The 27,051-nt window shown below is 51.6% G+C and overlaps 2 protein-coding genes across 9 annotated transcripts; one reads left to right on the top strand and one right to left on the bottom strand.

Annotated features, from left to right (window-relative positions):
- The first annotated feature begins 276 nt into the window (after positions 1-276).
- Lto1 (LTO1 maturation factor of ABCE1) lies at positions 277-15,659 on the top strand. Of its 8 annotated transcripts, XR_015047779.1 has the most exons (7): positions 277-463; positions 1,561-1,666; positions 2,745-2,815; positions 4,337-4,454; positions 4,723-4,842; positions 5,324-5,432; positions 6,096-6,841. XR_015047779.1 is itself a non-coding variant. In XM_021167266.3 (5 exons), exons 1-5 carry the CDS (start codon positions 372-374, stop codon positions 4,789-4,791), a joined length of 453 nt encoding a protein of 150 aa, XP_021022925.1. In that variant the 5' UTR covers positions 277-371; the 3' UTR covers positions 4,792-6,841. The 8 variants fall into 8 exon arrangements, 4 of the variants coding, with proteins under 4 accessions (XP_021022925.1, XP_021022924.1, XP_021022926.1 ...); XR_003837171.2 differs by having other exon boundaries at positions 5,324-6,841; XR_015047778.1 differs by having other exon boundaries at positions 4,723-4,982; positions 5,324-6,841.
- A 194-nt stretch (positions 15,660-15,853) lies between these two features.
- Positions 15,854-25,878, bottom strand: Ccnd1 (cyclin D1). The gene is made up of 5 exons (XM_021167264.3): positions 25,488-25,878; positions 23,889-24,104; positions 23,292-23,451; positions 19,957-20,105; positions 15,854-18,704 (listed from the first exon to the last, which is right to left on the bottom strand). The coding sequence occupies exons 1-5, from the start codon at positions 25,683-25,685 to the stop codon at positions 18,540-18,542; spliced, it is 888 nt and encodes a 295-aa protein (XP_021022923.1). The 5' UTR covers positions 25,686-25,878; the 3' UTR covers positions 15,854-18,539.
- Between the last annotated feature and the right edge of the window lie 1,173 nt (positions 25,879-27,051).

Genomic DNA, 27,051 nt, shown 5'->3' with positions numbered 1-27,051 from the left:
TGGTAACTTTTCTCATTTCTTTAAGACCTACGTTTGTGAATTCGGTCCCATCTGTTTGGATTTTGAAAATAAAAGCAGGGTTCGTCTGGACACCGCGCGCGACCCAGACGACGTGCCCCAAGCGACGGGACCCGCCCCATCCACCACGGAGCGAGAGGTACCAAGGAGGAGGAGCAAGGCTTCCCTCGGGCTAGCCCCGCCCATGTAGCATCTACGCATGCGTAGTGGGATTTTTTTTTTTTTTTTTTGGCTTCTTTAGCTTGCCGTCCTTACCCGCCCTGCTCCGCGCGGCATACACGGAAGTGGCTTCTTCATTCTGACAATCCGGGTGTTTGTGGTCGCGTCTCGCCTGTTGGCGATTACTACACAGAATGAAAGGAATGCGAGGGCCGGGGGAGAGCCGAGACACCGCCATGGCCGTGGAGCAGGACATATTTGACGCCGTCGTGATGGCGGATGAGAGGTGGGCAGAGAGACCCGGCTCCGCCCCGCCCCGACAGCTGCTGGGCAGTCCTCGGGGATACCCGCCTTCGCCATCTGCGAGCTGCCACTTTTTCTTGTCCTTTAATTGCCGCACATACGGCGGTATTCATGGGTCTGCTGATGAATATGTCGGGCAGGCCCCTTTGGATCCTGAAAAGTCCCCAGGGAACGCCTGGGCGGGACGGTGGCCCAGGTCATCTTGGCCTCTCCAGGCCGGCTGCTCATTGTGGGTTGGGTACCTCCCCGGTTATTGCTCAGGCTCGGTTTAGGGAGTAGGGTCCTGGCAGATGCCCACGCCCCCAAATGGGGAGCTGTTCACTGACTCACATGGGGGCTTCCAGAACATTCCTTCAACAGCGCCGGCAGCAATTTATTGCCAGTTTGAGGGTTGAACTCTTAGACACAATAATACCCACCTACCCAGAGCATCCCAGTGGTGGCATACTGTCTGGATCTTGGGGACATTTTCTGTACCTCTACAGAGGTGTGAGGAGTCCTGGGTGCTTGGAGTGTTTTGGAAACAAACAGGATGAGTTATGATGGCATGTAGGCTCAGCTGCACCTACGCTCTCACCTACATTTTCAAAAGTAGATTCCTAGTGTGTTCCAAGCTTGCTTGAGTTTGTATCTGTACATTTTCCTTGTGGGTTCTGGTGCTCGGCTGGGTTTGGTAGTCATCCGTGTAGCCTACCTACAGTTACAGATGATAACCTGCCTTTTAGGGGTTGGGGCTGTAGTTCAGTTAGTAGAGTGTTTGCCACAGAATGCAGCCCATATGTATCAGGGCTTCTCTTGGAGATGGTGGCACACACCTGTAATCTCAGCATTCAAGAGCTGGAGGCAGGGCTGCTTGAATTGGAGGTCAGCCTTGACTGCACAGTGAGGTCCTGCCTCAAAAAACGTGAGTAATGGGCACAATAATGGGCCAGGGCGTAGAAGAGCTAGACCTAGAAGCTGTATTCTGTCACTTGAGTTTTAAGCTTTTCCTACTACCCAGACTGCAGGGTCCAGTGGGATCTGGATAATACAAGGCAGGAAGAGGTATCTTGCCTGATGACATGTGTTTCTTTATTACAGATTCCATGGGGAGGGATATCAGGAAGGCTATGAAGAAGGCAGTAGCTTGGGGATCGTTGAAGGAAAGCAGTATGGCATGGTACATGGAGCCAAGATTGGGTCTGAGGTAAGTGAGAGGGCCGCCTAGAAATGACTTCATAGATGAATGTGGTGGCCCTTACCTGTCATCCCAACAGGGAACTCTAGGCAAGCCTCAGCTAGATAGTGAGATCCTGTCTCCAAAAACCAGGCTGGGGAAGTGGCTCAACAGCAGAGCATGCACCAGCATGCATAAGGCCGTGGCTTTGAAACAGTGCCTTGAGGAGAAGAGCAAAGGCATTGAACCTTTTCCTCACAACATCTCGCCTCTTCCCCATTACAAGGCCTTTGGTGTGGATTCATTGCCCAGACAGAAAATCCTTAGCACAGAGTCACCAAAGTTGGTTATGGAGTAGCACAGCGCTGTCTCATGTCTTTAGCCAGTTCAGGCCTCACCCAGATGTGTGCCATGTTCACAGTGACATCCCATAGGCTCCACAGTTTTTCTTCCCTTGTCTTTGTCCTTGCTTAGCTCCCTCTTCCAGATCCCTGACCCTGACTGGCAGAGGAGGTCATGATAGTGTCAGATACCTGATGCCACAAAGCAGGTCCCTACAGATCTATGGGTCTCTGAAGCAACAATCTTTGGTTATGTCACACAGTACCTAGGGTCAGCAGGTAAGAAGCCATGTGTCAGAAGGGCTCCAGTCTAATCCGAAGGTCTGGCTGGGCCAGGGATCTATCCCTAAGATAGCACACCATCTAATTGATATCCTCTGCTCAGGTGTCCTCATGACACTGCAAAGCAAGTAGCCTGTGAGAGCAAGGCACAGTGGCATTGCTTTTTCTAGCCAGTCTCAGAAACTAGACTGAGAAGCTGAGCACTCTGCTTTCCTCTGTAGTTTATACACAGACCCTGGACGAGGACTGGGCGCCAGCTACAGTATGTATATAGAGGAGGCATTCCCGATGTTAGCATGGTGCCTGGCTGCCCTACTGGGGCTTTCTGCATACAGTTTCCATTGCCCTAAACATACAGCTTCCAGAATGGCTGAAGGAGCAGTGTGGTAGCCCTCTGCCAAGCCCTGTGCTTTGAGATCTTGGCAGTTGGTGTTGTGTGGCTGAGTGCTTACCGCCTTCACTCTGGGCTGCTTTTCAATTCACAGATTGGATGCTACCGGGGTTTTGCTCTTGCATGGAAGTGTCTCCTACACAGTGGCACTGGTGAAAAAGACAGGTAAGGCTGGGGCTCCCTATCTCTCTTTCCTCTCAGCCTTTCATCAGCAAACTGTCTGTGCAATGGCCAGGAGGAACTCTTGAGTGTCCTCATGTGTGCACAGTTATCGTGCATTATCAGTTCTAAATCTCAGCTGTGACACACAGAAAGTTATAATGGCCACATGGACGGTTGTTATTCAAAGAATAATAAACAAAATGTGCCAGGCACCTCATAGGTACTCGATGAGCACTGGATGATGTCACACCTCAGGTAGTGTCAGAGTGATCCTACCTTGCTATTTTTCTCACCTGGGCTTCTGATACACAGACTGCAATAGTGTCAGTGGAATGAGGCCTCAGAAATGCTGGCTTTGCCAAGGGTGGTTGGTGCTGCATGTCTTTAATCATAGCAGAGAGAGGCAGATCTCTGAGTTCAAGGATAGCCTGGTCTACATGGCCAGTTCCAGAACAGCAGGGAAAAAAAAAAAAGAAAAAGAAAAACAAAGAAATGCTGACTTTGTCTGTGGTATATCAACTAGAATGTAGTCTTTTTTTTTTTTTTTTTTGAGATGGGCTCACACTGTGGCTCAGACTGGCCTCTAACTCAGAGCCACTCCTGTGTTTTGGGCTTACAGACATACACTACCACAGGCAGGCACACTTCAATCAGAAGTGTCCTTTTTGGCACACTCAGCCCCTAGGGAGTATTACTACTCTTTGAGAGGTGTTGCCTTTGGTACCTTGCCTTACTGTGCTCTGCCTACCCTGGCCCTGTGAGCTGCCCCGTATGCCTGCTTCCTGAGGCTGGGAGAGCCCCTGAGGTGAAAGGTGTATTGTTCTTGTATGCACAGGCTTAGGGTGGTTAGGCTGGCATGGTGCAGTTTTCCTACCCCTGCTGGGCTGGCCTGGCACAGGAGGGCATGGAGAAGGGTGCTAGCACACCAGGCTGGGAGGATGGCAGCTCCCTGCCCTGGGACTCACCCTCTTATTTGACACTCTTACAGTGTCTGGGACCCATGCCATATTCAAAAGTAAAAGCAAGGTGTTTGTGATCAGCTGTGGGTTCTGGGGTTTCCTCCCTGCATGACCCTCACACCAATCCTGGATGTCCTGGAACTCATTCTGTAGACCAGACTGGCCTCAGATTTAAAGAGATCCTCCTGTCCCTGTCTCCCAAGCACTGGGATTAAAGGCGTGTACCTTCATGCCTGGCTCTCTGGTTTCTTTAGTGTGAGCAGCTAACAGGCAAGGGAACTTAACTTGGGTACCTTAAGAGTGATTGGGCAGCCTGGACCCCAAGATTCATGTTAGCTGTTCATGCTACCACTGGGTGGCAGTCACAGCTGGGCCTGGCTGCCATCCTTTCTGTAGAGCTCCCCCTAGGTGGAGGAAGAGCCATTAGTGAGGGTTGCTCTGCAGCAGGTGGTGGCTAGCCCTGCCTAGAACAGGGAGATGTGCTTGGTCTGCCTGATGCCCTGAAGATGCAGTGGTGTGGGGCCTTGAGTCTCCTGGGTGACAGCCCTGCCCCCATGCATCTCAGCAGGAAGATGAAGGTGGTGGAGGCTCTGATTGCGCTGCTGCAGGATTTTCCCTATGATGATCCCACTTATGAGAAGCTCCATGAAGACCTGGACAGAATCAGAGGGAAGTTCAGGCAGGTTTGTGTCTTTAGCCTCTGTCTATGGGGTATGCTTGAGGGGGCTTTGAAGGCCAGGTTGGCACGGACCCTAGGGTTCATGTGATGGTTGTGTTGGGCAATGTGAGCCCAGGTATAGACCCAGAGGAACTTGTTTCCCTGCCCCTTGTAGAATGACTGAAAGTGGGTTGGGGACATTAAGGCGACATAGTCTTTGGGCTTGTGCTGGGATAGGGAAAGCTGAGCAGAAGTGCAGGAGGTGTAAGGCACGGGCTCTTGGGTACTTTCAGCTGTGCTCACTGCTCAACGTGCAGCCGGACTTCAAGGTGACTCCGGGAGGCTCTGGACTTGCGTTTTGAGGACCCACAGAAGAGCAGATGTCTGCACATTAAGTGTCACAGTGATTAAAGGCAAGCCTGAGAGGAATCCATTGTTCTGTGGGAGGACCAGCTTGGCCTCTTCCCTGAGTCTCTGCCTAGGTGGCTTACCTGACCACCCTGCCTTCTGCACAGGGGCAACACACTCAAAAGACCGCTTGTCACTGGCCAGAGTGAGTGGCCCTGGTTAGGGTTACCCTGAGGGTGGGACTCACAGAGGCAGGCTGATGTGAAATGGGTCATGGGAAGCCTCGACAGGGTCTTTGCTGCCTGCTGAGCCTCTGCTGGCCATGCTTGGGCCTCCTTGTTTCACTCCATCCCTCTGGCAGCCCCAGATGTGGATACCTTCTGGCTTAGAAGTGATGAAATAGACCCATCTAAGTCTAAGGGCCTGGTGGCAGAGCTGGCCCCCACCCCAGGTCCATGCCCTGAAGTACCACATGGTGCCTCTACCTCCAGCATGTGCTGTCATTGCCAACACCACTGGAGGACCTGATTCCTGCTATCTGCCCAGGACTCAGGCTCCACTGGACTTGGTTTGCCTCTGGATGCCCAGCTGAGAAGACAAGGGTGACGAGACAAGGGAGGAAGCTGAAGCAGGGCCTTCATGCTGCTCCTAACAGGTGTGGGGTGAGCTCTATACATTAAGGAGTGGCAATGGAGCTGGGTGCTGCTGGTGCACGCCTTTAATCCCAGTGCTCAAGAGATGGTAGGCAGATCTCTGAGTTTGAGGTCAGCCTAGTCTACAGAGTGAATTCAAAACCAAACAAACAAAAAGTGGCATTAGGGGAACTATTGGAAACCAAAGCAGGACTAAGTGGTGGCCGCCACTGTGAATGTGTAGGGCTTGCCTGGTGACACTGTACTTCCTTTAGCAACAGCTTGTGTGTCTGACATGGTATTTACAGGCAGGTATAAGATGAGCTGGCAGGAGTGGGCGCAGTACTCTCAGGCATTTCGTAGAGAGAATATCTTTGTGTTGTATGGATGCCTCACCTGTGAATTAAAAAGCCTATGGCCTATGGCTTAGGCAGGAAATAGGCAGAACATCTAGGAGAGAGAAAGCATTCTGGGATAGAGCCAGGTGGGAGATCTACCAGGGAGGATGTGAGGAGATGGACACATGGTACCTGAGCACAGGTAACCAGCCAGCTGGCAGAATGCAGGTTAAAATAAATGGGTTATCTTCAGTTATAATCTAGTCAGAACAGAGCCTAGCTGTATGTCCAAAGGATTTGTAAATATGTTTTGAGTCTGAATCTTTTTTTTTTGGTTTTTCGAGACAGGGTTTCTCTGTATAGCCCTGGCTGTCCTGGAACTCACTCTGTAGACCATGCTGGCCTCCAACTCAGAAATCCGCCTGCTTCTGATTCCTGAGTGCTAGGATTAAAGGCGTGTGCAACCACACCTGGCTCTGAGTCTTCTTTTTGGCAGCATAAGGCTGGAAGGAAGAGCTGGGCCTACCTTGTACACATGTCACAGGTATGGCACACATGACAGCATGTGTTGATAAGCCCTCCTTTGGGTGACCCCATTGTACCCTGGATGTCTGTATTTCAGTTCCATGACAGGATCACCATGGATGCATGCCACTTGGAGTTTTGGGTCCTTTTTGATTTTAATTTTCTTTTACAGACAGTCACTATATAGTCTAACTTGTCTACAAAGGGTGATCCTCCTGCTTCAGTCTCCCAAGTGCTGGGATCTTAGGCCTGTGGCCCTAGGACACCATTTTTAACATCATTTTACAGCATCTTGGTAGAGCAGGGGGACCTTTGTGCAGCTGGAGCTGTTCCCTCCTTCCATCAGCCCAGCCAAGCCAGTGGGAGGGCTAGGGCTCGAGCCTGAGGCTTGGGGCACCATGCACCTGGCCTCCTGAGCCTGGCGGCTACCTCTCAGGTATTCAGCACCACTCTCCCAGATGCTCCCAGGATCAGGGACTCTTCAGTGTGAGAACTGAGCTGCTGTTACCACCATATTTTTCTTTCCTATTATATTCGGAAAAATGAATAAATAGTGTATTTTAAAGCAATAGTCTGTCTGGGATCATTTCTACTGACAGCTGCGGCAGTCCTTCAGTGCCAAGATGGTGCGTGTCAAGATGTAGGTTCACAGATATGGGTCTACTGTGCCTGTCACATTCACTACAGGTATCAATCAGTTGCTAGTTCCTCTCTTGTCTCTTCCCCTCTCTTCTCCCTTCATCTTTACCTCCTATCCCCTCACCTTGTGTACATCAGGTGTCAGATCTCCCACCCATCAGCATCACCACAGCCTGATAACCTTCCATGTTCCTTTACAAGCCTTGACCTCTGCCCACTTGACCCTTTCTCAAAGTCCCCATCAAGTCCCCAGAATGCTTTGGTCACCCCAAAAGGCCTTCTGGATCACAGTTTAGACAGACTGCAGTACCATTCTGCCACGTGGGCATGCCCCTCCTCCCACCACTGAGACGGTCACACCTGCTGTGAAGGGGAGGGCATAGGTCGTCAGAAGAATGCTGTGCTTTTGGATGCTGTCCCATGAAGGTGTTACTTGGACTGCCATAGACAACTGTGGGAGTTGTGGCCAAGCTGTCGCTGAGGGTGGCAGAGTCAGGTACCAGTGGAACCTGTGTCCTTGATAATCACTGAGCTGCTGGCCAATCCCCTGCCTTCTCAGACCATGTCTTGTAGGCTATGTGTCTCCACTACTGGTCTGTTTTCTATCACTCATCCCACCCTGTTCTGGCTGGCAGAGTGACCTTCCTGTGACTCTAGCTTAGATGTCATCCCTTATGAGCAATCACTTGTCACATGCTGGAGGTCTGAGGCAGAGGTTTCTGGGCTGGCTTTCCCCAAGTCTTTCTGCTCAGCTTGCTGCCTGCTTGATAGTCACCTTGAGACGATTTAGAATCACCTTGTAGATACTTCTGGGTGTGCCTGGGAGGGTCTTCTCAGGGAGGCTTAACTGAGAAGGGAAGACCCACCTTGAATGTGCTGTGTCCCATGAAGTGGGATCCTGGACTGAAGAGAAAGGAGAAAGTGAGCTGAGCAACAGTATTCACCGGCCGTGGATGCGATGTGAGCATCTGTTTCAGGCTCCTTCTGTCGTGCCTCCCACCATAATGATTGCCACCCTATAAACTGGACAGAATAAACCCCTTCATCCCACAAATTGCCTTTTTTCTTTTCTTTTCTTTTCTTTTCTTTTCTTTTCTTTTCTTTTCTTTTCTTTTCTTTTCTTTTCTTTTCTTTCTTTTTTTTTTTTTTTGTCACACAGAAAAGTAACTAAACACAGAGAGAGGACTTCAGGCCTGAAGAGACACTATGTAATCCCTAACTGTGACTTCGGGACCAATTGTAGCCTGGAGCTAAATACAGATTGAAGTTCTGTATAAAGCTAGTGTTAGTGAGGAGTTTTGTTTTGTTGGTTTTTCGAGACAGGGTTTGTCTGGGTAGCCCTGGCTGTCCTGGAACTCACTCTGTAGACCAGGCTGGCCTTGAACTCAGAAATTCGCCTGCCTCTGCCTCTCAAGTGCTGGGATTAAAGGCATGCGCCACCACCGCTTAGTAAGGAGTTTTTAAAATATAAAGATAATTGCCAAGTGGTGGTACACACCTTTAATCCCAGCACTTGGGAGGCAGAGGCAGGTGGATCTCTTGAGTTCAAGGTCTGCCTGGTCTTGAGTTCCAGGATACCCGAGCCTGTTAATATAATTGTATCTGTTAATATAATTGTATTTTATGCATATGAGGTTTTTCGCTTCTACCTCACGGGGCTTCAGAGGTCTGAAGAGGGCATCAGATCCCTTAGAACTGGAGTTCCATGTGCTTGTGAGCTGTCATATGGTGGTCAGGACTGAAGCTGGGTCCTCTTCAAGAGCATCATCAAGCACTCTTTACCACCTCTCCATCTCCCAGCCCTGCTGGTGGTGATGTTTGTAGGATAGTTGTGTTGAGACGAGTGAGACCAAACACCCAGAAACTCTGACTCCCTCCTTATTTTGTATTTACCCCAAATCTTTTCTTCCTCTGCATGGTAGTGAGATGAAGAAACTGGAAGAAGGGGCCGCAGTTCTGTTTGCTAAGCCCTGACTTCCCCATACCACTAAGTCTACATGTACCAGACTGTAGTCAGCAACGTGGGCTGTTGGAGAGACTGCAGGAGGTCACAGTAAAGGGCCAATTCCAGTCGGGACAAAGCACAGGGAGGTGAGAGTTGTGCCTGCTGCTCCAGCCTGGTTTCTTGCTCATTTGAACCTATGGCATGTCTTGAATCTAGCAGGTCCAGGAAAGCATGGATTTATAGTATAGAGAAGGAGCAGTGTTGAAGGGCTATCAGATGCTCCAGACCCCGTGTGGGCTCTCTGATAATGGCTGCCACCTTCTGGGAGCCCAGAGGTAGGGGAGCACTCAGTTACCTGAGGAGGTGGCAGGGAGACTTTCTGGGAGGGAGACTCCCATGTTTGCTTTGAGGTTCCACTTGGAGATAACCAAAGTGTGCTGACTAGAAAGATTGCCCCACTGACCTTAGTGGCTCCCAGCTTTATGAGCAGAGCTGGAAATTGCTGTGTATCTCAGGAAACTGAAGTCACAGGGCTGACAGAGAAAATGAGGCATGGGACCCCAGAGCCCTGGCAACCAGGAACCTGTCTCAAAGGTCAGCATCCTGTGGCTCTGTGTTGAAGTTCAGTTCACTCTACCACCATCTTACGATGATGTAGGGTGGGTTGCTGTGGCAACTAGTCACAGAGATAACCACATGTATGGTCATGGTAAGGGGGGTGATAGATCGGGAGAAGGCAGGGAGGACCCTGGGAGTCCAGCCACTACTTCACCTGGTTGTCCCCAGCAGCAGAGATCTTAGGGGATTCAGGAGTATACTGGAGGTGGGGACCCTTTTTTTAACTCCCACAAGATCATTATCTGTAGCTGTTTGGGGTGTCTCCCACACTCCTATAACTAACTAACCACTTAGAAACTCATTGGTTCACCAAATTGGGCTGTAGCAGAAGTATACTTTGGTCTGTCACTGGAGCCCCATCTGGGGTAAATAGGGCTTTGCTCACATTTCCTAGAAGTTAGTTAGTCACATTTCCTCAGGTTAATATTCTAAGAAGGGAAGTCACTCCTTGCCTTTCTGTGGTCAGCTTCCCAGAGGCGCTTTCCACAAGACCCTGGCCACTCTTGGGTTGCAGGGCTGGAGTGCCCGTCCCCATGCTTCATGGATGATGGGTCCTTTAATCCTCTATTGGAGAGGGTGCATCAGTGCCTAAAGACCAAGTGTCTGCAGGATTGAAGACTTGAAGTGCTTGTCCATTCTCCCAGAAGGTTCCTTACTGTTGCCAGTGGGTGCGGACCCTTGATACCAAGAGCTTTGGAACCTGCTCTCAAGCTCAGAGGCCTGCTGCTACGTCTGCTCTGGAAGGGTCCTAGCCACCCAGTTTACTCAGAAGTTTGCTTGTGGTTGAACTTGTGTAGGGAAGGCCTGCTCAAGCATGGCTGGGCCTTTTACACTTGGTTTCAGCTTGAAAGGCTGGAACTGGCATTGTTTAAGGTGAGTAGTAGTGGACCCTGAGGAGGAGGTCATGAGAAGCTACAACGTACAGACCCAAGACAGCCTGCAAATAGAGGGAGGCCCAGATGAGTAACATTAAGGCTTGCCAGGAACCCCCAGAAATGAAGTGGCCCAGCATACACAGTTTTACCCTTTAGCTCCCTGAACAGAGTCAGCTCCTGCTGTTTAAACTGTGTCCTTATCATTTATCAGGGCTGTCCCAGGATACTGACACCAGCTTCTTCTTCTTGTCAAGAGTTGTCAGTCCTCCATTTGCAGAGTAAAGGAGCTAGACACACAATCCAGACCCAGCCAGGCACTACAGGTTGTTCCTTGAGGGTCTAACCATGGCTTCCTTAGTCTCCAATGCCTCTGCTGGAGGTGACAGGAGTGTCACTTTAGAGACCACGAGGCTGACTTAGCTATCATGACTGTACAGGAATGACCAGGAGGGATCTGCTAGAGACCTGCCCACACTTCCTCTGCATCAGTCTTTGTATGGGCTGACCAACCTTGCCTGCTACTGGGAAGAGCTGATGGTCCAGCAGTCTCTTCAGGTTGCTGTGGTCATTTGCAGCTCTGGGATACACACAGTGTGCCCTGGAAGAGCAAACTGGCTCACATAAGCAGTCTCTCCAGATTGTCCTTGTGGGCTTTGCATAAGGCAGGGGTAATTTAGTGCCCAGTTTCTTAAACTGTGGATCCCAATTCTGGGAGTCACAAAAACCCAATGTAGGAGTCACAAACAAACAAACAAACAACAACAAAACCCAGGAAAAGATTTCTAAACATGAGAAAAAATTAATTTGAAAAAATTAAATTTACTGGGCCTGGTGGCACGCATACCTTGATTCCAAGCACCCAGGAGGCAGAGGCAGATGCATCCTCTGGAATTTCAGGCCAGCCTGGTCTACTCAGCCAGGCCACCCAAAGCTACATAGTGAGGTCCTGTCTGAAAATGAAGTACATTAAATGCGTAATCAAATCTAAGGGTGCTTCTAGACACTCACCCATATTGTATCCCAAGACTTCAGTGCAGTCTCGGTTCTGTGCTCTGTACTGCATGAGGTCATTCCATGTGCACCAACACACAGCACCCGAATGAAACCCCCTCAAACCAGACCAGCATTGTAAGAAGTACAGCGTCCATCCATCTTATACACAGCTCTCTGCTCTCACAGAGGCATGATGGGTTCCTTATGGCAAGCCAAGTCTTTATGTGTTGTGCTCACAGGCCTCAACAGGTGTCAAATTAGTATAGCTATGGTTTGTATTATATTAGAATGTCTGATTTTAAAAATTGACCATTTTCATAAAAAAATTGTTCAGTGAAACTTGTCTTAGGGTCAGGACAGAATTTTCCAGCAATTTCTGAACTGGCCCTGTGCATACTTTTGCCCTCTGTACTATGTATTTATGTGAGGGGCTACTGTCATCATTGGCCATTGTAACATCAACATGTTTGACAAACTCTTAAAAAACTGTAGAATATTCAGCCAAGATTTCTTCTTTTTAAACATTTTAATTTAATTTTATTTACTTACTTATTTTTTTTTAATTTTTATTTTTTTGGTTTTTCAAGACAGGGTTTCTCTGTGTAGCCCTGGCTGTCCTGGAACTCACTCTGTTGACCAGGCTGGCCTCAAACTCAGAAATCCACCTGCCTCTTCCTCCCAAGTGCTGGGATTAAAGGCATGTGCCACCACTGTCTGGCACATTTTAATTTTATGTGTATGCATGTTGTATTAGTCAGGGTTCTCTAGAGTCACAGAATTTATGGGTAGTCTCTATATAGTAAAGGAATTTATTGATGACTTACAGTCTACAGTCTAATTCCCAGCAATGATCAGTAGCAGCTGTGAATGGAAGTCCAAGGATCTAGCAGTTACTTAGTCCCACACTGCAGACAGGCAAAGGAGAGAGAGAGAGAGAGAGAGAGAGAGAGAGAGAGAGAGAGATGCTTCCTTCTTCCAATGTCCTTATGTAGGTCTCCAACAGAAGGTGTAGTAGCCCAGATTAAAGGTGTGTGCCACACATCTTTAATCCCGGATGACCTTGAACTCTGAGATCTCCTTGTCTTAATCTTCTGGAATCCATAGCCACTATGCCTCAAGATCTCCATGCCAAGATCCAGGTCAGAAACTTGTATCTTCCAGCTTCCAGATTAGGATCACTGGTGAGCCTTCCAATTCTGGATTATAGTTCATTCCAGATATAGTCAAGTTGACAACCAGGAATAGCCACTACACATGTTTTACCTGCATATATGTCTGTGTACTGTGCATATACCTATAAAGCTTTGAAGAAGGTGTCAGATTCCCTGGCCTGGTGTTAAAGATGGTTGTGAGCTGCCAGGTGGCTGCTGGGAACCAAACCTGGGTCTTCTGGAAGGGCACACAATGCTCTTAACTATGGAGCTAGCCTTCAGCCCCCTAAAGGATTACCTTGCCTAGGTTAATTGAGATGGGAATATCTAAGTGTGTGCGGCATCATCCCATGGTCTGGGGGCCCGGGCTATATAAAAAGGAGAGAGCGAGCTGAGCATTGGTGCTTGTCTCTCTCCCATGTGGATGCAGTGTGAGCTGCCGCCTCAGGCTCGTGTTGCCATGCCTTCCCTTATGATGGACCTTCACCTGGGAACCAGATACTCCTTTCCCCGCTTAAATTACATTTGTCTAGAATTTATCCCAGTGAGAGGGAAAGGCACTAAGGCAGGCGTCCAAAAAGGCCCGGGTCTTAGGAACTTGGCCTAGCCACTTAGAACAGAACAAGTATAGTAAGGATGCCCTGAGCCTTGAACTGGCCACACACACAGATGGCCCCAAGAGTGGGGCATCACAGTTTTAAAGTGGCTCCCAGCTGATATAGGCTGCTTCAGTTGTCTCTTGGGGACAATTCAAAGGCTAAATGGATGCCACACTCTAGTCCCGGTGAAGCCTCTTCAGTAGAGCATTCTGTATTCTCTCTACCTTCCTTGTGTCCCCTGAGTAACAGTGTCCCCAGATGTGGGCCTCAAGGCTTGCATCCCTGAGCTGCCTGCCCACCACCCCCACCACCCCAGGCTATTGTCTGCTGGCCCTGTGGTGTGGGGCTAGGCTGTAGAGCCTGCAAGCCAAGGGGCTGGGAAAGGATTGGAGGTCCTGTGCTTGCTTTGTCTTCTTGCACAACTGTTTGATCAAAGACATTTCTGGGATGACATCCCTGAGTAAGAGAGGCCAGATCAGCTCAGAGCTAGGGGTACTGCATCCCACCAGCACTGTGCTGTGCCTACGTGGGGCTCTTCTATACAACATGCCCGCCTCATGTTACCTATGCACCCCACCCCACACACTCAACAGACTGCTTTATCAGCTCAAGTACAGGTTTACCTGGCAAGCACACCTGGCAGTGCCAGCTCCCAGCACTGGCCTTATGTGGCCTGCATAGCCTTGCCACCAAACACAGAGGCTAGGTCCAGTCCTCCAGCCCAACCCACATTGACTGTCTCCTGGGACGTTGTGGCCAGGGCTCTGGGGCACTGCAGGGAGAACACACAGTCCTACTCTTCTGCCTCTGTCCCACCCCTTGGAGTCCTCAGCTCCCACTGCTGGCATTTTGTGGGCCCAGATCTTCTGTAGGGTTGGTGAAGTTGGCCTGCTTTCTGGGACAAAGTGCAGCAGTTGAGCTGACCCGTGGACAACAGGCTAACTTCCTCACACTTAGTTCTAGGATGTGGAGTCAGGAGGGGAGAGGCCACACAGAGTCACCCATGCAATGTCATGCTCCACATGCTCCACAGGGGCCACATTCACTGTGAGTCCTGTAGGATAAACAGGAAGGCTGGAGCAGGTCCAGGCAGTGGGGCACACAGAATGGGGAGCCAGGGGCAATCTTTCCAGTTCAGGGAGCTGAGGCTCAGAGAGGCCAGGCAGGTTCAACAGCTTGGCTTGGCTGAGAGAGGTGGGATGGCTCAGCAGGATGGGAGCCGCCTGCAAAAGGAGAGCCTGGCCAGGACACAGGGCAGGGGACCATGGAGCTGGTAGAGGCAGAGAGAGAACCAGCCATTGAGCTTCTGAGAGGAGACAGTTGGGTGTGCTGGCTCCCTGAGTCCTTATCTCTGAGGGCCCTCAAAAAGCTATTTTACCATCACCCTAAGAACAGGAGTATCTATACACCCCAGCAGAGGATCTAGCCTCCAGTGTTACCAGTTAAACTTGAGGGTTGGAGCCTGGAGTGGCCAGTGGTATCTGGGGTTTCACTGCTAAAACCAAGAAAAGAGGCTTGGATATCAGCAACAGCTGGGCATCACAGACCACTGGATGACAAGCCAAGCCAATTGCACCGTTAAGAGACGGCACCATGTGTGAGCCCTGTGCAGTTGATGGTGATTCTTGCCCATTCCAGCTGGGCGTCCTTCCACGAGCACGCTTGATAGGCAGTGGTGGAAAGCAGCAGCTGCAGCATCAGCAGCAGCCTTCATGAGTGGATGCTCAGCCCCTTGCTATTTGTGTCTGCATTCCTAGCACCACTCTCCTGCACTTGCTGCCCGGCTGCTGCACCCCAGCGGATTTCCTCAAGTCAGCCTACATGGACACGATAAGCTCGCTCCCTAGGGCTTCTAAGAACCAAGAGGGAAAGCACTCTTCCACCCCAATGCCCTTTGGCCATTTCCTGGAATGCTGACGGCCCCATGCCCATTCTCCTGGATGCCATGTGACTGTGGACCCGGCTCGGATGCTTATATGGAGCTGGGCTGACAAAATACCTTCTGGATCCTGCCATCAGACAATTTGGTACAAGATGAGGACTGTGTCTTCATAAGCCACCTCTGGCTCTGGTGTTCCCATACACTCTCATTGAGTAGGTCGCCTAGCGAGGTCACTGTGGGCTTCCCTCCGTCCATCTCTTTCTGCTTTCATTATTGGGTGGCACCACTCAGACCAGGCGTCATCTACACCCTCAACCTTCTAGAAGGGCAGGGGCCCACCAGGCACCAAAACAGCCAAGCTGAGACCCAAAAGCCACCTTGTAGAAAATGATGTCTAAAGCCACCTGTCCCCACAGGGTTTGGAAACAATACTAGTCATGAGTAACTGCCACCCAGAAGACATCACAGGAGTCTTGCTAGGCCACTCAGGTCTGCAGAACTGTGTGAAAGGCCACCTTGGTTCTTGGCCCTAACACTAAGCATGGCTCTCTGGGCGCTTGGCAGCACCTAAGAAACAGTGATTTACCCAGAGCAAACACCCATTTGCGCCAGACAAGGGGCAGTGAACGCGGGTTCTGTTGATCTTCCATCTGCAAATAAGCAGGAGGGTGAGCTGGCAGCGATGGGTCCAGAGCGGCTTCTGATCAGTGGCCGCCGCTGGCCTCCCTGACGCCAGAGGCTCCCACTCTGCTCTTGGCTGCCACTTGCACACACCCTTCCCCTTGGGAATCCCGGGTTGGTGCCAGGGCAGAGATGCCACCCAACATGGCTGTGGCATTACCCCACTCCTGTTCCCAGAAAACACAGACAACAGTGAGCTGAGATTTTACCAATTTTATTTTCTAGATTTTTTTTGTCTTTTTTTTTCCTGGACCATGCTGGTCACATGTCTGTGCTGGGAAGCGCCATGGTGTGTCAACCAGAAATACAAAAAGCCAACCTGGCCACCAGCCAGAGCCCCTCAAAGCCTTTCAATGTCACAGGGCAGACTCCGTGGACTCACCACCAGCCTTTGGCCTTTTGGCCAAAACCTCACCCCATCACCATGGACACAGCGGCCCTCAAGGGTCCTGCCTGGCTGGGATGCCTCAGCTGAGCTGGTGGTGCCCGTTTTGGTTTGGCAGCTTGCTAGGGAACTTGGGGGCCTACAGCACTGCAGCTGGCTTCGCAAAGGCAGAGTCTTTACATTAGCACAATGCTGTAATTAACACAAAACAAGACGGAACACTAGAACCTAACAGATTAAATGATGCACCGGAGACTCAGGGCAAATCCCTCCGGGCCAGCAGCATGGTGGCATGCACAACAGGCCGCTACAAGTAACAATATCGATAACAGAACAATCCAGGTGCCCTGACTGCTGTGATGCTATGTCTCAGATCAAATGAAGGGCCCAGCATGACAGGATGATCGCCATCAGGGTCCCAGGATCCCTGGAGGCAGACCGCCCACCTGCCTGCCAGGCTCGTGCATGGCTAGGTGATACATGAGGTATTGTGAACAGGAACCTGTTTTTTTTTTTTGGAATACAGCGGTAATCACATTAAGCCAAAATTGATCACAATTAAAAAAAAAAGTACAAAAAAGGGCATCTGTAAATACACTCTATGAGGAAATTAAAACTTGAACATGGCAGTCTATGACATTGTAAAAAAACAAAACAAAACTGACCCTCCAATAGCAGCGAAAACAACGTGAAAGATACAAAGCAATGAGAATCTGGTTCTGAATGCCTGGGATCCTGGGAGTCATCGGTAGCAGCGCCATGAGAGGAGCCGTGGCCTGTCCCATGTGGTCCCACCCTCACCTCTCCCCTCACATCCCCTCTTAAGCCTCCCGCTCTCCACCTTCCATCAAAAAGTCCTAATAGAAAGGCACAGAGCCAGAGGTGTGCAAATTACCTACTGTTGTTAACTTGGGGGCAACGGCAAGAATGGGCCAGAACGAAACTCTTTTGGAGTCCCCTAATTTTCCTCAGTTTGGATGGCTCTCCAATGGGGCCAATTGGGTTGGGAAAGTCAAGCAGACCAAATCTCTGTCTTTGTGGGGTTTTTTTTTTTTTGAGGACTCCCCCTCCCCCCCATTGCCCAATAAAAGACCAATCTCTCAGACATGGCTCTAAACCTTCGCCAGCAGGGCAGAGGTGTGTGTTTGAATCGAGGGAGATCACATTGCTTTGAGTCACACTGGTCATGGGCAGCCTTTCCCATAAATACTCTTCTGTAGCCTTAAGTATAAATTAGACATTTTAGTGTTTAAAAGCCTCCTGTGTGAGACTTAAGAGTCATCCCCAATCTCCTTGTCCAGGTAATGCCATCATGGTTCCTACTTCCAAACACCAGCTGGCACCAAAGGATCCCTTCAATTTTGCAGGACAGATCCCGGTGGTGCAAGAACAGAGTTCTCTCTTCTTGACCCAACAAAACTTCCCAAGCACCTCATACTACCAGCCCTACACACCTGTTGTACAGCCATCTGAATGCGTGTGTGGACATCCCCCAACCATTCCATTAGAATCCCTCCCCCCAACACACACACCAGCAACACTGCCTCCAGCTAGCTGACCAAAAGTGCTTTGAAATGGAATGGTTTTGGAACATGGAGAAAGAAAACACAACAAAACAAACCACACACAAAAGAAAAGCTGTGGGTTTAACCTGATGTGAGCGGGCTGCAGGGCCTTCAGGCAAAAACCAGCATCTCTCTAAACAGAGCTACAAAATAGGAAGGTTACAAAAATAGAATATATTATGTCACTATTTCATCCCTACCGCTGTGTGGCTGGCGCTGTGAACCTGCAGGTTGTTGGGGGGAGAGGGCACATTAAGCTGAGCCCTGGGGAGGGGGGGGGGTGTGCCACACACCATGAGACCACTAGAGGTCGCACTGACCATCAATAAGGTTAAGAGGTCTGCCCACCCCTGGGATAAAGCACAGGTATCAGGTAACAGGGCTGTAGGCACCGAGCAAGCCAGGGAGTGAGGCTGAGGGCCTAAGCTGTGCCTTTTCAGCAAAGCAGAGTACATTTCTCTACCTAAAAACTCTTCTACTTTAACAATGGTTTGCTGTATTTTTTCCTTCCTTTTTAAAGCAATGTTTCTTAAGCTTTTTTTTTAAACACATAAAAGAATCAAAACTCCTTCTCAAGACTTCCCCTGTGTTAATCCTACTCTTAGAACAGACAAGCACATTAATAGAAAACTAGTTGATTACTGGGGTACAGAATTCTATTTTTGTAGCACCCCCTGTCTCCCTACTCTCAGGGTGATGCAGATTCTATCTCTCTCTCTCTCTCTCTTTAAGACAGCTTTCAGATATTTTTTTCTCTTTTGCTTAAATCAGATAGAAAGGAGAAAGATTAAGGAAAAACAACCAACAAAGAGAACAAAACTTCCCCTTCTGGTAACAACACGTCCCCAAGGGGGACGTCGTCAGGAGCACCCGGGCTGGCTCCTTCCTCTTCGCGGGTGCCACTATTTGGTGGCTCCCGCCTGCCCGGTGGCCCTCAGATGTCCACATCTCGCACGTCGGTGGGTGTGCAGGCCAGACCAGCCTCTTCCTCCACTTCCCCCTCCTCCTCAGTGGCCTTGGGGTCGACGTTCTGCTGGGCCTGGCGCAGGCTTGACTCCAGAAGGGCTTCAATCTGTTCCTGGCAGGCACGGAGGCAGTCCTGGAGAGGCGGGCGGAGATGGAGGGGGTCCTTGTTTAGCCAGAGGCCGGTGGCCAGGGCCTTGACCTGCGAGGCAGGCTTTGCTAAGGGCAAGGCTTGAGGAAACTCCCCAAGCCACCCCCAAATCCAGTGAGAGCTGCCAGAGACTAGAAAGGTACTGCTACTCTCTAGGTTCCTCCTCCCAGGCTGTACCCTGAACTTCCCCACAAGGAGCATCTATCTCTCTCATAACTTTTTGCCTTGGGTGGCCTCTGAGAGAGGCCAGCTCCAGCACAGGTAGGGTCTGGAAAGCATTTGCCCAGGAATGAGACTCATGAACTGAAGCCCTGCCTAGGCAGGCTGAAGCTAGGGCACTGTCTATATTCCTGAAGCCAGGAGGATTCCTGGGGAACACCTGGGAAGCCCCCACATTCAGAACTTGTGTATTGTTCCCCTTTTGTTTGATGAACACCATGGCTAGAGGGTGGCAGGGCAATGGCCCCATTTCACAGATGGAGAAAGCGAGGCTCAGGTAGCCTGGTATGGACCCAGACACCCTTCCCTCTCTGAAGCCTGTGGGCTCCAACCTGTGGGCACACACCCTATTCTCAGTTCTCAGGAGCCCCAGACACTTAGGGGAAGGGGGCTGCATGTTCTACAATTGAGATATGTAGGAATGTGGCTCGGGGTGTCCCTGTGGCTGATGCCAGGCAGGGCAGAACAGCTGTCACACCCGGAAGCCTTCCACATGCCAGTGACTCTGACCTCCATTGTGAACCCCCAACTGAAGTTCAAGCCAGAACTGGACTTTTGCCTGTCTATGCCAACTTGCGATGCCCTTGAGGAAACATTCACGGCCAGAGCCCCAAGCATGATCAGCCGTACTCCTCGGCAGAAAGGTACAGTTACTTAGACGTAGCACAGTCTGCCTGATGCAAACCCGTCCCTCACACAAAGAAAGTTCTAGAATGTGTAGGTCTATACCGGAGTCCTTTGTGGATTCAATCCCCAACGTCTGCACTGAGGGAGATATGGTCCTATGCTGGCTGGGCCAGACCGGGCTTCACATGCCACTACCCATACACATTGCAGGGGCACTGTCACAACACCACAGCCCTCTATGCCTTTGGGACCCATGACTCTGGGAAGAGGCTCGTGGGGACCCAGATTTGGCACCTCTCAGCTCCAGCCCAGTCACACAGTGCCTTGGCACTGCCCACCAAGGTTCCCAGGCCCTTGCCAGCTGTAGTCTCCTTTGATGAGACTTACTCACCGGGTCACACTTGATGACTCTGGAAAGAAAGTGCGTTGTGCGGTAGCAGGAGAGGAAGTTGTTGGGGCTGCCCAGGTTCAGGCCTTGCATCGCAGCCACCACGCTCCCAGCAGCTACCATGGAGGGTGGGTTGGAAATGAACTTCACATCTGCAGCGAGAGGGACAGAGGTGGCTGTGAACAGGTACAGAGACAGGCCTATGATTCAGCTCCCACCCACAGCCTCAGGGCCAGTCCTCTAGCCCTTCCGATGGACGCCCGCATCAACTCTAGCTCCCTTGGAGACACCTAAGTGGTGCTAGGTGCACACAGTGCTGCATCTCTAGACCCCAGCACATCGGAGGATTAGGGTGTCCAGGCCAGAGCCTTGACGCTACCTGTTAATGAGGCCTTGGCTCAAACTTTAAAAAGCTGAGTGGCTGAGCCCGCCTGGCATACACACCGGGTTCAATCCCCAGCACTTCCAGCAAACATCAAGGAGGGGTCGGCTATGTCGCCCTAAGAGGATGGAACCTATGAAGGTGTGGTGCTTTCACATCTGCATCCCAGTATTTGAGCGGCTGAGGTGGGAGGCAAGGAAGATCTCTGTCTCTTCCAGAGTCGGCCTGGCAGCACCCCAAGGACTAGAGACACATCTCAGACACAGGAGAAAGCTGTAGAGATGACAGGTTCCTCAGAGGCCAGGCTAGACTCCACAGGAGGGAGTTCCCCTTACTGGTTCACTGATCCAGGTTGGAGAAGACATGTATCCTCAGTCCAGGAAAACCCAGTAGGAATAGCCTCAGAGGGAGCTGGGAATAGCCACCTCAGATCTCCAGGCCAGGGTCCCTCATGAGGGGCCCTGGAGTCTTAGGGACTCTCATATGCACATGTCCCAACTGGGAAGTAGGATGTCATTTTAGGACTTCATCTGGGGTCACCAACTCCACGCCTCTCAGGTCCACTGAACTAAGCATCCTGCAGTTGTGTGTCACACCGATGGAATGCCTCTCCGCATAACCCCACCAAAGATGAGTCCGAAAACTGCTTCCCTGTCACGTCCAACAAAGAAATAGTGACAGGGACAGCTGGTCACTTGGCCTGCAAATCAGGGCTTCTAGACCAGAGGAGGACACAAGAATGAACAGATGTCAGCTCCCATCAACCATTTTGTGTGTCACCCACAGCCTGGGATCAAGGAGGCTGGAAGGAATGGGAATCAGGAAGGCAGAGAGTTGCTGTAGCGAGGTGGCCCTCTGGGGACCACCCTGAGAGAACATACAGCTTTGGCTGTTAAAGGGACCCAGCAGACGAACAATACCTCCAGGTGGCACCAAGGACAGTTCATGCTAGTGAGTCCAGTGAACCAAAACCTTGCTATGGAGTCAAGTTCAAATCACAAACAGCCCTTTTACAGGGAGTGAGACTCCAGCCAGCAGTTGGACTGGGAATCCCCACCCCCTTCCAGAGCCTCCCACGGGCAGTAGCAAGATCCGTTATGTCCTATAAGGATCCCTAGCTACTAACACCTGTGTCTTCACACTGGTTGCTGATAGCATAGGTGTACCCTGTCTCAGTGGCATGTCTGACACCTACATACTTCATTAAGTTCAGTTTCCCACTGTCTGTATCCATTCACACAGCGCTCTGGCCACCTGTGTTAACAACCCCAACCCTAGCTAGCACATTGCCCACAGTCAGGAATCCAGGCCTGGGGGGTGGGGGTGGGGTGCGGAAGGGAAGTTATGCCTTCCCATCTCCTATAGGGGGAACCCCTGCCACACAGATGACAGATCTCCTGGCCTTGATGTCAGCATCTTTCCATTCACCGTGATGTCACACTGGCCTCTTCCCAAAGTGGTTCCTGTGTGATAAAGGAGCTGGTTGCTCCTACAGAGAAACAAATGCTCCAGACCATAGAACAGTGGCCTACCGCAGGTCACCAAGCTGTTCTTTACCCCCACCTGTATTCCAGAGGCTCTTACTGAACCCCATCATAGACAAAGGCTGTAAGGAGAGCTGGAAGCGCTGAGTCCAGCCGTACCCAGATATAGTACTTACTGATTACTCTGCTGGCATCTAGGGGTCCCGGGAGGGGCACACTACTGCCAGAACTATCCTGGGGGAGGTTGTGCCTCTCCATCCCCAAGTTATCTCTAGGAAACTCTGCTGCCTCTCTGAAGGCACTTTCAGCTCCATAAAAGGCTGCCTGGAGCTTCCAAAGGCTCCGCTCTCCTCAGAGGAACCCCAGCCAGCTGCCTCCCTGACTGCCAGCAGGGCCACCCCCACCCCTTAGATCCTTCCAGCCTACCGATGGCCTTGCTACTCCCATCTGCCACCCCCTTGTTTGGTACCCCTGGGGCGGGCCCAGCATTCTCGGCAGGTAGTTAGCAAGCTAGAACCCCCAAATTCTCACACCAGCAGCTTAGAGACACCAGCTATGGGGCTGTCAGACATGAGAAGATGTCACTGAGACAGCAGGGGTGAGGTGGAGGTTGGGGGGGAGATACTCTACAAGGCCCCTCTGACATCACAGGCTAAATAGCTATAACAACTAAGGTCTGATCAGGGCCACAGAGGAAGGGTTCCTCAACAGGTGGGAGTACACCAGACCCCCTCAATATTGCTAAGCCTCCTGGACAGGGTTCTCAGTTAGAGGTGAGGAGCAGCTGTCAGAAGTAGTACTGAAACCACTCAGAAGTAGCAGGATTGTCTATGTGTGTGGGTTCCTGCATGGCTGTCTACCGTGACTTATGTTAGCCTATCTACCTGGGGTCTGGGGCCAGGGAGGGTCCCTTGGAGTAGTCATAGGGAGGTTCTTGTTTCTCTGTTTCCAGCCAGCCCTCCCAGGACTCAGCCAAAAGGTACTGGCCTGCAGTACCCCTGGTGGGGCCTCTTTAAGTTCCTGCTCTGGGGCTGTACTGTATGTAGCTCGTGGGGCTGAGGCTGGACCATTTGTCCCATCTGTGTAGGAACCCCTAGCAGGTGGCTCAGCCTGGGAGAAGCTGGTGTGTGTGTGTGTGTGTGTGTGTGTGTGTGTGTGCGCTCTATAGCTCGGGCTCCTTGAGAACACAGGCAAGGCAGGAAGCCTAGGAGAAGAGGCAAAAACCTCTTCAGAAAGCATGCCGTGGCCGTACCACTTCCTGGCAGTGGAAAGGTCGGCACAGGGAAGCTGTGTCATTCTGTTAGGTCTCCAAGATACTAGCCAAGAGAAGGTGCCACCCAGTATCATCTATCTCTCCAACAAGCTATCTGCACCCTGGGCTCAGAATAGATAGCAAGGAAAGAGGCCTTAAGCCCAGGGTGGTGGTGGCAAGGAGCCCAATCTTCCTGGGAAGAATGGGGGTGGAGCCTTACCTGTGGCACAGAGGGCCACAAAGGTCTGTGCATGCTTGCGGATGGTCTGCTTGTTCTCATCCGCCTCTGGCATTTTGGAGAGGAAGTGTTCGATGAAATCGTGGGGAGTCATGGCGGCCAGGTTCCACTTGAGCTTGTTCACCAGCAGCAGTTCCATTTGCTGCAGAGAATGAGGAACACGGTCAAAAGGAAGGCAGGCTGATTCGAGAAGGTCTAAAGAGTGGGGCCAACCCGGGACCCCATACAGGTAAACAACAAAATATGCCTGTAGAAATACTAAGGGGACAGCTGCAGACAAAAAGAATCTCCCACCGCCAGCGCCGTGGCCTGCGCGTCGCTAGGGGGCGCACACCGCCCACATTTCAGAGTGGTTTTACCGCAGACATGGTGGGGAGTCCAGCATGGAAAGAGGGAGGGCACAGAGGTAGAATGGGTTGGCATTCTGCTCACTGCCACTTCGGCGTTGTTCGGTGCGGGTGCCTTTCGTGGGGCAGGAGATCTGTCCATGGATGGCTGAATCTCCTGCCATTTGCAGCTCCCACCACCCAGGGGTGGAGCAGCTAAAGAGGGATTGCGGGTGGTGGGTTATGTGGTTACCAGCAGCTCCTCGGGCCGGATAGAGTTGTCAGTGTAGATGCACAACTTCTCGGCAGTCAGGGGAATGGTCTCCTTCATCTTAGAGGCCACGAACATGCAGGTGGCCCCCAGCAGCTGTAGGCGGCTCTTCTTCAGGGGCTCCAGGGACAGGAATCGGTCCAGGTAGTTCATGGCCAGCGGGAAGACCTCCTCTTCGCACTTCTGCTCCTCGCAGACCTGCGGGGACCCGGACCGTCAACGTGGGAGGGGGGCATCGCTCGATATGACCCCATACCCTTTTCCTAGATTGCACAGAGAGGGATTCCGGTGGCCAACTCCCTGGGATGCGCTCCTGCTCCGCGGGTTCCCAGTGCCCACCCACCCTGAAACTGAAAGGGAAAGTTTTTGGGCAGATGGCGGGGCCGGTCGAAGCAGTGGTGGCCACGGAGACCTCGGTCCCCTGTTGAAATTAGGAGGCCACAAGCCAGAGAACCCCACGGCGGGGCTGGCGGGGCGCCGGGGGCTGGGCGCCGCTCGAGCGCACGCGAGACACAAAGGTGGCGTCCCAGGCCGCCGCGCTGCATTTCCCAGACGTCATCTTTTCAAAAAATATTTTAAAATATTTAAAAAATAACTAGGTGCCTAAAAACAACCTGAAAATAACCATCGGACGACCCTTGATCCAAGCCAAGGGTCAGGAGCTCAGTAGACATTGGGGGGTGAGCTCCAGCAACTCAAACTCCGGGGGCCCCCCCTTTTGCTGGGTGCAGGCGCTGTTTGCCTCTGCAAGGGCATTATGCCTCACTTTAAAAACTATTTTAAAATATTTTGGGACCCCTGAGTCTCCTGCTAAACATCTGAAAATGTGCTTTTGTCCCCCTCCGCCCCCCGTTTAACCTAGACAGGTTCCTCCAAATCCAGAACCGCACGGACAACAGTCAGTCTCATTGACTAGGGGTCCACGCGACCTTGCAGCCTGGCGTTTTCTCTGGGCCAGGCAGCGTGTGCGGGGTACCCAGGTTCGCTGTTTGAACAAAGAATCCCCCACCCCAAATATTCCTCACACTGTCCTATTTAGTGATTACCGGCCGCCACGAGGCCCCTCGTGCCTGTCCCAGCGCCCCTACTGCTGCTCCCCGCCCTGCCCCCAATTATTAATAAACACTTTTGCTTTGCAATAAAGGAGCAAAGATGGCGCATAATATTGGCACGAGCGGCCCTTGCATACGTGTCCATGGATATTAATTTAAAAATCAAATTTATGCCCCCTCCCCCCCTTAGCTGGCGAAACGCGCAGGGGCGGCCCCCGCCGAGGCGCTGCAGGAATGGGGCACAAGCGAGGGCCACAGAAGCTCAGCCTGCACCCTCTGTGGTGTCGCTGACACCGTCCTCCCTCGAAGGCACCCCTCCCCGACTGCCCCCCACCAGGAAAAGGAATTCCCATCTTCCCAACTCCCAAACCTTCCTCGTTCAAAAAGACCCGAAGTATCTATTTATTTTGTGAATCCCGAGTCCTAGCAACGCACCGGGAAAACTCCGTGACGGAAGGGAAGAGAAGATGTCGGTGATAGCAACAAGTTGCCAGGGGGTCCCAAGCTAGCAGCCTGTAAAGTCTCTCACCTCCAGCATCCAGGTGGCCACGATTTTCCGCATGGATGGCACAATCTCCTTCTGCACGCACTTGAAGTAAGATACGGAGGGCGCACAGGTCTCCTCCGTCTTGAGCATGGCTCGAAGCACCCGGTCGTTGAGGAGATTGGTGTCAGGGTACGCGCGGCGGATGGTATCCACTTCGCAGCACAAGAGCTGGTGTTCCATGGCGCGGCCGTCTGGGGAGGGCTGTGGTCTCGGTTGGGCTCCGGTGGCTGCTGCTGACGCGCGCTGCCTCGCGCTGTACTGCCGGTCTCTGGAGCGCGCGGAGTCTGTAGCTCTCTGCTACTGCGCCGACAGCCCTCTGGAGGCTGCAGGACTTTGCAACTTCAACAAAACTCCCCTGTAGTCCGTGTGACGTTACTGTTGTTAAGCAGAGATCAAAGCCGGGCAGAGAAAAGGGGGAGGGGGTGGGCCGAGGCGGGCGCAGGGGGACGGGGCTCCGGAGCAGTGAGCAGGGGGGAGGGGGTACAAGCCCAAACCCTTCCCCCTCAGCCTTCGTAGATATGCAAATCGCTCGGACTGCTTCTCTCCAAACTGGGAAAGAGCGGGGCAAGGGCAAGGGGGAGGGGGGCTTCTTTCCCTAAGAGGGTCCTCCGAGACCTGTGGAGGTGGGGTAGTGGCGGCTCTGGACAGGAGGACAGCAAGGAGGGAGGCCAGGCCACACGCAAGCCAAGGAAGAATGTATGGAAGGGGAGCCTGGGGGTGCAAGGACACCCTGTTCTTAAGCCGGGAGAATGGGTGCGTTTCCGAGGACGCCACGAGGGCACCCACAGGCGGACCCATTGCTTAGAAATCCCAGCGTCCCCGTCTTTCAATTTCATCAACACGTGTAAAATTCAGGAACTGGGTAACACCCGAAGATGCCAGACAAGCCCTAAGCTCTCGTGCAGGCTTCATCCTGGCGCACTGGGGTAGTTGCAAAGGGCCAGAGGGGTATCTGAACTTTAAAGGATCCCCAGCCTAGCATGCGCTCGCTCAAAAATAAAATAAAATCCCGAAAATTCCAGCAACAGCTCAAGATGGTGGCCATTATTTCCTTCATCTATTCCTCCTCGCTGGGGGGTGGGGTGGGATCTGAGATTTGTCTTCATACAGTGACCGGTTTATCCTAGCCAGGGTCCCCCAGTATCCCCCTCCTCCACTGCAGGCGGTTTGCCCAAGAAAAATAAACCTTTGAAGAAAAGGTTGAGATTCGATAGGCTCCTTCCTAATTTATTTTTTAATTAAGAAAAGTAAATCGCTGTAAGTTATTAGTCGCCCTTCCAGGAACCAGACCACCGGAAGCTTCTTGATTTGCTTTGTTGGGGGGTGGGGTGGGGTGGTAGGTGGTGGCGTTTCTCCACCTTTAGAATTGCAGTCTTGAGTGTGTGTGTGGGGGGGTGCGGCTGGTGAGAATCAAGATAAATTTGTGAGCCGATAAGGTGATATTTAAAGAGAATCTATAGATGGTCGCGGTTAACTGAATGGACTCCTAAGTTTATAATTTATATTCAAATAAAATATTTTTAGAATAAAGCGGTTCCACCACCTT

The sequence above is a fragment of the Mus caroli genome, unplaced genomic scaffold (assembly GCF_978045245.1).
Source record: "Mus caroli unplaced genomic scaffold, Mus_caroli_1 scaffold_8, whole genome shotgun sequence".
Classification (NCBI taxonomy): domain Eukaryota; kingdom Metazoa; phylum Chordata; class Mammalia; order Rodentia; family Muridae; genus Mus; species Mus caroli.
Note: the sequence above shows the minus strand (reverse complement) of the source record. Positions and strands in the feature narration are given on the sequence as shown.

Excerpts from the sequence above, each read along its gene's own strand:
- Lto1 (XM_029479625.1), top strand. The coding sequence starts at position 372 with ATGAAAGGAATGCGAGGGCCGGGGGAGAGCCGAGACACCGCCATGGCC. Across the intron at positions 464-1,560 it reads GTCGTGATGGCGGATGAGAG|ATTCCATGGGGAGGGATATC; the intron begins GTGGGCAGAGAG and ends TCTTTATTACAG. Across the intron at positions 2,816-4,336 it reads GGCACTGGTGAAAAAGACAG|CAGGAAGATGAAGGTGGTGG; the intron begins GTAAGGCTGGGG and ends CATGCATCTCAG.
- Ccnd1 (XM_021167264.3), bottom strand. The coding sequence starts at position 25,685 with ATGGAACACCAGCTCTTGTGCTGCGAAGTGGATACCATCCGCCGCGCG. Across the intron at positions 24,105-25,487 it reads TGGCCACCTGGATGCTGGAG|GTCTGCGAGGAGCAGAAGTG; the intron begins GTGAGAGACTTT and ends GGGTCCCCGCAG. Across the intron at positions 20,106-23,291 it reads TGTGGCCCTCTGTGCCACAG|ATGTGAAGTTCATTTCCAAC; the intron begins GTAAGGCTCCAC and ends CTCTCGCTGCAG.